We start from the raw sequence: 7,317 nt of genomic DNA on the forward strand, positions 1-7,317 counted from the left end.
AGAGACTCTTGATCCAATGTTCCTATTGTATCGTTTTATAAGATATTTGATGTTCGAAATATATTTGTTTTGTGGTTAGGTTAAGTTTGAATTATTAGTTAAAAGAAATTAGTTATTATTATTATTTTTTTGTATGTTTGGTTGTTTGGGTGGCTCACCCTCACTCAATTTCCTGGCTCCGCCACTGAGTATAACATAAGCACTATGGGTAACTTTTAGTCAACCATGAAAACTGGAGGACAGTACAAATAAATGTAACAGTAAAAAAAAATAATCACAACTAAATGGCCTGTTAAAATTGTTTGTGGTCTCGCTTATTACATGTAGACATATGACACAGAGTAGAAACTAGAGAGTTAATAGGACTTGGCATGGCAGAGGGACCAATTTTGGGCCTAAAAGTATTGAAAATATTGAGTAGACTTGAAACAAGCTTTGAGTTGGATAGTAGACTTGAAACGGGTTTTGAGTGGGATATAGTTGGATCTGGGCAAGTTTGGCGGACTGGCTTACTGGGGCCTTATTTTGGGCTGAAAGTTTGGGGGCACCAGCCAGCCGTCTGTGTGGACTGTCCTCTGAGCCGCACTAAGCTACCTCTGAGACTTCTTCTATCAGTGTGACTTCAGCACAATATTTCTTTTGCAGTATTAGATTTAAACCTTAAAAATAGCTCTTTTACCAGTTTAATTTACTGTCTCTAAATGAGATGGAAAGCATTTCATTTAACTTTAAGTGGAATGCTTAGCATTCGAGCACATCCTATAATTCAGTCTAGAAATTGGACCATCAGATTGATAATGGATTGTGACAACCAAGAAAAGCAAATTCATAGGTAACATGAGTGTCTCAAGCTGTGATCCCTCAATTCTGAAACTTTTCCTTAACTACCATTACAAAACTTGTCCTTGCCATAATTTGCACTCCGTAGCTTTGCTATTTACCCTAATTAACTATAAGTAAACTTATTGAGAGGAAAGTAACGTGGCTTCCTACGATTATGGAATAAGCTCCTATACTGGAATCACAAAATAAGAACTTTGTAAAGAGAAAACAATATTCACCAAAGTATAATATTATAAAAACAAATACCTAAAGGTTGTATAGCTCTATGGTTGCTGAATCCATTTCTCTAAAATTATTGGTCCTTGCAACTCTTAGATACAGTGCAGTACATCTTAGTTTTTGAGAATGACCACTGCTACAATGAAGCCCTGCAACATTCAAGAAACCCTTAAGACTCTTCCTTTTATTTTCATGCAACAACGAATCAAAGAGATATACAACATGTTAGCTAAGCTAGATATAAAATCAAAATGAGAAAGTCAGATAAGGTACATAGTGAAATCTCTACTATATATATGCTGCAATGCTTAAGATTTGGTTATTTCGGTTATTTGTTTTTAATTTTTAATGTTGTGATTGGTCCAAAGTTTTAAAATTCAACTATATATTTTCTTAGGACTCCAAATACCAATAAAAAACCAAGAAGGTGATTGTCAAACTACAACCCCATAAGACCCATGACACCAAGAATTGGTGAAAATAATAACATGATTACAATGGCTTAGAGAACATGCTACAAAGATAAAGAACTGCACTGCGATTCTGAGTACCCATTTAGGTGATTGTCAACCTAATGCCAAGTTGCCAGCTAAAACAAACAAAACAAAAATGACAAAATAAATTAAGTTTGGCCTTTATACAATGGGTAAGAGAATATAACACAAAGGTAAAGGATCTGGGACTTACAATAGTAATTAATCATCACTCGTTGAACATTTAACTGTTTAATTTCAACGATCGCAAAGGCAACACAAAGTATGCTGTTGATAAAAAGGAGAGAATTATTGGAGGAATTTCATCGATGTTAACTATGAATATAAACCTTTAGTTAGTTACACATTAATACAATGTGTTTATTACAGTTTAATTGATATATTCTATGCACTCCTCGCAACTACTTTGAATCTTCATTAGTTTGTTTAAAATATTAGAACGCAGAGTTGAATCACAAAAAACTATATGGAGAACATAAACATAAATATATAATTAGCAAATTTAGAAGTTATCCATTGTCAAACATGTTTTTCTGAATATTTCTGATAATCTTATTGATATAAAACAGTAGGTATATATACAAGAATACAGAAGATCTCCTAGATCCACATATCTAGGAGAAGATAATACTCTTACTAAGATTACAAGATACTTACTAATCCTAACTAAGGTAACAAATATTCCAACATCCTCCCTCAAGTTGGTGCGTGGATATCACACATGCCTAACTTGACAAGAGAGTCAATAAACGCCTTGCTAGCCACTACTTTAGTAAGGACATCTGCTAGTTGGTCTTCAGACTTTACAAATGGAAAAGTAATAATTCCAACTTCAAGATTCTCTTTGATAAAATGTCCATCAATCTCCACATGCTTTGTCCGATCATGTTGAACATGATTATGAGCTATCTTTATAGCTGACGTATTGTCACAATAGAGATTCATTTCCACTTTTGCTTTAACACCCAAGTCTGTCAACAAGTTTCTCAACCACAGCAACTCACATACCCCATATGCCATACCTCTATATTCAGCTTTAGCACTTGATCTTGATACTACTGGCTATTTTTTACTCCTCCAAGTCACAAGGTTTCCACCTACAAAAGTGAAGTATCCTGAGGTAGACCTTCTATTGTCGACTGAACCTGCCCAATCTGTATCAGTGTAGCCTTCTACTTTTAGGTGATCATGTTTTGAGAACAATAAGCCTTTACCCGGAGCAGATTTCAAATATCTCAATATGCTCTCTACAACATCCATATGAGGTTTACGTGGGTCATGCATGAATTGACTCATGACACTAATTGCATATGCAATATCTAGCCTGGTATGCTATAAATAGATCAGTTTCAATACAAGCTTCTGATATCTCCCCTTATCGGTTGGAGTTGCATTCAAACACAGAAACAACTTATGGTTCTGCTCAATGGGAGTATCAATTGGCTTACATCCGAGCATTCCCGTCTCAGATAATAAATCAAGAATGTATTTCCGCTGGGATAAGAAAATACCATTCTTTGATCGGGCTACCTCAATCCCAAGGAAATATTTAAGGTCTCCGAGCTGTTTCATTTCAAATTCAGAAACCAAATATTGTTGTAAGCTAGAAATCTCCTCATGATCATCACCTGTCACCACCATACCATCAACATAGATAATCAAAGTAGTGATTTTACCTCTTCTGTGTTTTAAAAACAAAGTGTGATCCGAGTTGCTTTGTTTGTAGCCGAACTTCTTCATAGACTTGGTGAACCTGCCAAACCAAGCTCTTGGGGACTATTTTAACCCATACAATGTTTTCTTTAGTTTACAGACCATTGTTGTATCTAAGTATCCTGGTATACCTGGGGGAGGATCCATATATACTTCTTCAGTAAGATCTCCATTCAAGAAAGCATTTTTAACATCAAACTGAATAAAAGGCCAATCTTTATTAGCTGCTAATGACAAAAGTATTCTCATAGTATTGAGTTTAGCAACCGATGCAAAAGTTTCTTGATAATCAACACCATAAGATTGTGTATACCCTTTCGCAACCAGCCGAGCTTTGTATCTCTCAATAGCCCCATCTGCTTTGAGCTTGACTGTAAATACCCATCTGCACCCCCACTATCTTCTTTCCCTTTGATAAGATTACAAGTTCCCAAGTGGCATTCTTTTTCAATGCTGCCATTTCTTCTGCCATAGCTTTGGTCCATCTAGAATTTGCTAAAGCTTCCTGCATTTTACTAGGAATAGAGACAGATGATAACTGGAATACATAAGATGCATATGACTTGGACAACTTGTGAGATGACACATGGTTGCTTATGGGATATTTCACTTTAGCTTTAGGATCATGTTCATATTGAATTGGTGGTTGGCCACGGTTAGATCGAGGTGGAAGATTATATTGAACTAGTTCAGAATTAAGACTAGGTAGATTAACATCATGAATATTAGAATCACCAACATTATGAGTATTGGAATCAACAATAATAGAGTCGGGCGATACCTCTAATGGGTCTTCTGGAGAAGATTGTTCTAGAGAAGATTGGATTAGTGGATCCGTTGTAGGAGGTAATGTACTATCATGGACTTGATCTTCACATCCTTCACTTGAGCACTCAGTGGAGGTTCCATCGACTTCTTCTATTAAGTTTTTATCACTAGGTGATTGTGGTCTCGATAAATCAAAGACCATTATATCATCATGATTCTGTATTTCATTTCTATTCTCCCCCTGAAGTGAAAAATTAGTGATCTCCGTATAAAAAAGGTCGTGTTCATGGAAAATGACATCCATTGAGACAAATTTTTTTTAGAAGATGGATGATAACACTTATAACCCTTCTGAGTTGAGTCATACCCAACAAAGACACACTTTAACGCACATGGATCAAGTTTGGTACGTTGTTGTGTATGTAAGTGAACATACACCACACACCCGAAGATATAGGGTGCTAAATGAACAATGGGTGGAAGCGTACATTGATCAGAAAGCACATCTAAGGGTCTCCGAAATCGGACAACACTAGAAGGTGTACGATTCATCAAGTAAATAGCAGAGGTCAAAGCTGCGCCCCATAAGTGAGATAGGACATGACCACCAATTAATAAAGACCAAGTGACCTCTAAAAGATGTTTGTTTTTTCGTTCTGCAACCCCATTTTGCTGAGGGGAATAAGAGCAAGAGGTTTTATGCAGAATACCAGCCGAATGCATAAAGCCAGTCAATTCCGTTTTGAAATACTCACCCCCATTATCAGAGCGAACAACCTTTACAGAGATTCCAAACTGTGTGAGCACCATCTGATGGGAAAGGAGAAAAATTGTACTGACATCACTTTTATGTTTCAAAAAATATACCCAGGTCATCCGAGTGCAGTCATCGACAAAAGTAATAAACCATTTCATCCCGTTATGTGTAGGACGTGGGATAGGACCCCAAACATCTGAATGAACTAAAGAAAAAGGAGCATCATCTTTATTATCACTCGAAGAGAAAATAGTATGATAGCTTTTCGCCATTACATAGGTTTCACAAGCAAAATCAAAAAGACTACAACCATTAAATAAAGATGGAAATAATCTCCTAAGATAACCAAATGAGGGATGTCCTAGTCGTCTATGCCAAAGCCAAATCTCGCCCTTATTTTTATTAACCTTATCGTCACTCATAGCATGAGCTTGGACTTCTTGATTTGACCATTGAAAAACATCCTCCAGATAGTACAATCCTCCACTTTGTTTACCACTGCCAATCCTCTCCTTAGTAAGGGTGTTTTGAAAAATATAGTAAGTAGGAAAGAACAAGGCAACACAATTATGAGATTTGGTTAATTGGCTAACAGAGAGAAGGTTACAGTTTATTGATGGAAGAAATAAAACATCATGGATAGATAAAGAAGGGGACAGAGGTACAGTGCCAACACCAACAACTGGAGATGACACACCTAGCATTAGTAATGACTGATTTGGAACAACTAGAGAAGAAATGGTTAAATTTATAGTGATCGCAAGTCATATGATCAGTAGCACCCGTGTCAATTATCCAATCACTATTTCCAGTAAAAGCAATAAGAGCAGAGTTAGATATACATTTGGGCAACAACCAAAAAGAAAATGACTAAGTGACTTTTCGAGTTAGAAGACATGACAGCGGAATTGTTATTGGAATGCACAACAATGGAATCATTAGTGGTAGGTAAGTCTGTCATTATGATATAAAACATAAACAATGAACTAGATCAATAGACAAGAACGATAAGGAAGAAGATGGTAATAAATACAATATGATATAGTGTAACAGATTGTATTATATGACCAAAAAAAAAATCAAAACACCAAAAAAAAAAAAAGCTTTGATTCCTATAGTAATGGGGTAATGAAAAGGAAATCGGAGTTGGCTCTTGATACCATGTCAAAGATGTTTTTTTGAATATTTCTGATAATCTTATTGATATAAAATAGTAGGTATATATACAAGAATACAGAAGATCTCCTAGATCCACATATCTAGGAGAAGATAATACTCTTACTAAGACTACAAGATACTTGCTAATCCTAACTAAGGTAACAAATATTCCAACATCCATCTCAAATTTCTGATGTCAATTTTAAATGATACCAACAAAGTTAAGGTGAAAAATAGTGTATTATAGGACTGAAAACTTTGATGGATTCATATCTATTGGAGCTCATTCTCGACAGAACCAATCTTTAGCAAGGCAGATTAAGAATTTAGAGAAGGTCACTAAAGATAATGATAGTCTTTAATTAGATGGGAGACTTGGAAAATAGAGTGATCGCTGCAGAGAAAGGGAAAATAACATTTTTAGGGTTCTAAAAATCCTTCGTGGATTGAGATGTTTATAGAATCTGGCATGTTCATAAAACAATTCAATGATCAGAAATTCACTTCATGTTCCTCAAAAAGATGGTGTTAACTACAGATATTATCAAGTCGACTATTTCTACTGAGTGGATTGAATTGGTAACATGTTCAACACCTTGCATTCTAATCATAACGAAGATTCCATAGTAGGCCTATGAGACATGGTTAGTATTTCTTCCTTAGCAACTATGGGTTTCTCATGTTTAGCCAAACATAACTTCTTTTATTTCATATACATAACCACCAAAAAACATTCAAAATGAAATATTCAATCCTTAATAATAAAAACAATCAAACTAAAACGATCGAGTCTAATAGTAAATCGGAAACTGGATGCCAATGAACTAACCTCAAAGAATCAGTAACGGGAAATTAGAAACAAATTAACGGAAAATACTGTTTACTACATTACTCACTGACATTTTGGGACTAACAAAATTTTCTACGAATTCTTTTTGTTTTATGACAATATGCACTGTCTTCTTACATAAATCTTGGTGGTGTACTGTAGTATCTATGCATTAAGTATAGTGTGACCGCTGTTCGAGTTGACGAAGTATAAACAAAAATAAATTTATACCTTTTTCTCAACAGAAGTTTGAATCCCACCCAAAGAAGACTAATACTGCTGATTAGGAGTCATGCCTTCCCTTCTTTTCTTCTATAAAATTTATTCTCTTTTATTCTTCCTGATCTCAACCGTATATTATCTTCTCTTATTATGTATCTACAGCAAGATCAAGATCGCAACAGATATCCACACAATCATATCTGCATGTATATATGTAAGAAAATATTATGAATTTCCCAAACTTGCTTTGAAGTTCTAGCTATTAAATTACTTGATAGAAGAAAAAATCCGTTAACGAATTTATGAATATGTAA

The 7,317-nt window shown here is 35.1% G+C and overlaps 1 protein-coding gene across 1 annotated transcript; it reads right to left on the reverse strand.

The window, feature by feature from the left end:
* Nucleotides 1-2,618: 2,618 nt before the first annotated feature.
* LOC147513268 (secreted RxLR effector protein 161-like) lies at nt 2,619-3,518 on the reverse strand. Its single transcript, XM_086598895.1, has 3 exons — nt 3,401-3,518; nt 3,087-3,184; nt 2,619-2,888 (listed from the first exon to the last, which is right to left on the reverse strand). Exons 1-3 carry the CDS (start codon nt 3,516-3,518, stop codon nt 2,619-2,621), a joined length of 486 nt encoding a protein of 161 aa, XP_086455021.1.
* Nucleotides 3,519-7,317: the final 3,799 nt, after the last annotated feature.

This window comes from Coptis chinensis, chromosome 3, assembly GCF_015680905.1.
Source record: "Coptis chinensis isolate HL-2020 chromosome 3, ASM1568090v1, whole genome shotgun sequence".
In the NCBI taxonomy this organism is placed as follows: domain Eukaryota; kingdom Viridiplantae; phylum Streptophyta; class Magnoliopsida; order Ranunculales; family Ranunculaceae; genus Coptis; species Coptis chinensis.

Coding starts and splice junctions, on each gene's coding strand:
- LOC147513268 (XM_086598895.1), bottom strand. CDS start 3,518: ATGAGAATACTTTTGTCATTAGCAGCTAATAAAGATTGGCCTTTTATT. Junction 3,185..3,400: donor ATATATGGATCCTCCCCCAG/GTATACCAGGAT, acceptor TGGTGGTGACAG/GTGATGATCATGAGGAGATT. Junction 2,889..3,086: donor AATATTTCCTTGGGATTGAG/GTAGCCCGATCA, acceptor ATCTATTTATAG/CATACCAGGCTAGATATTGC.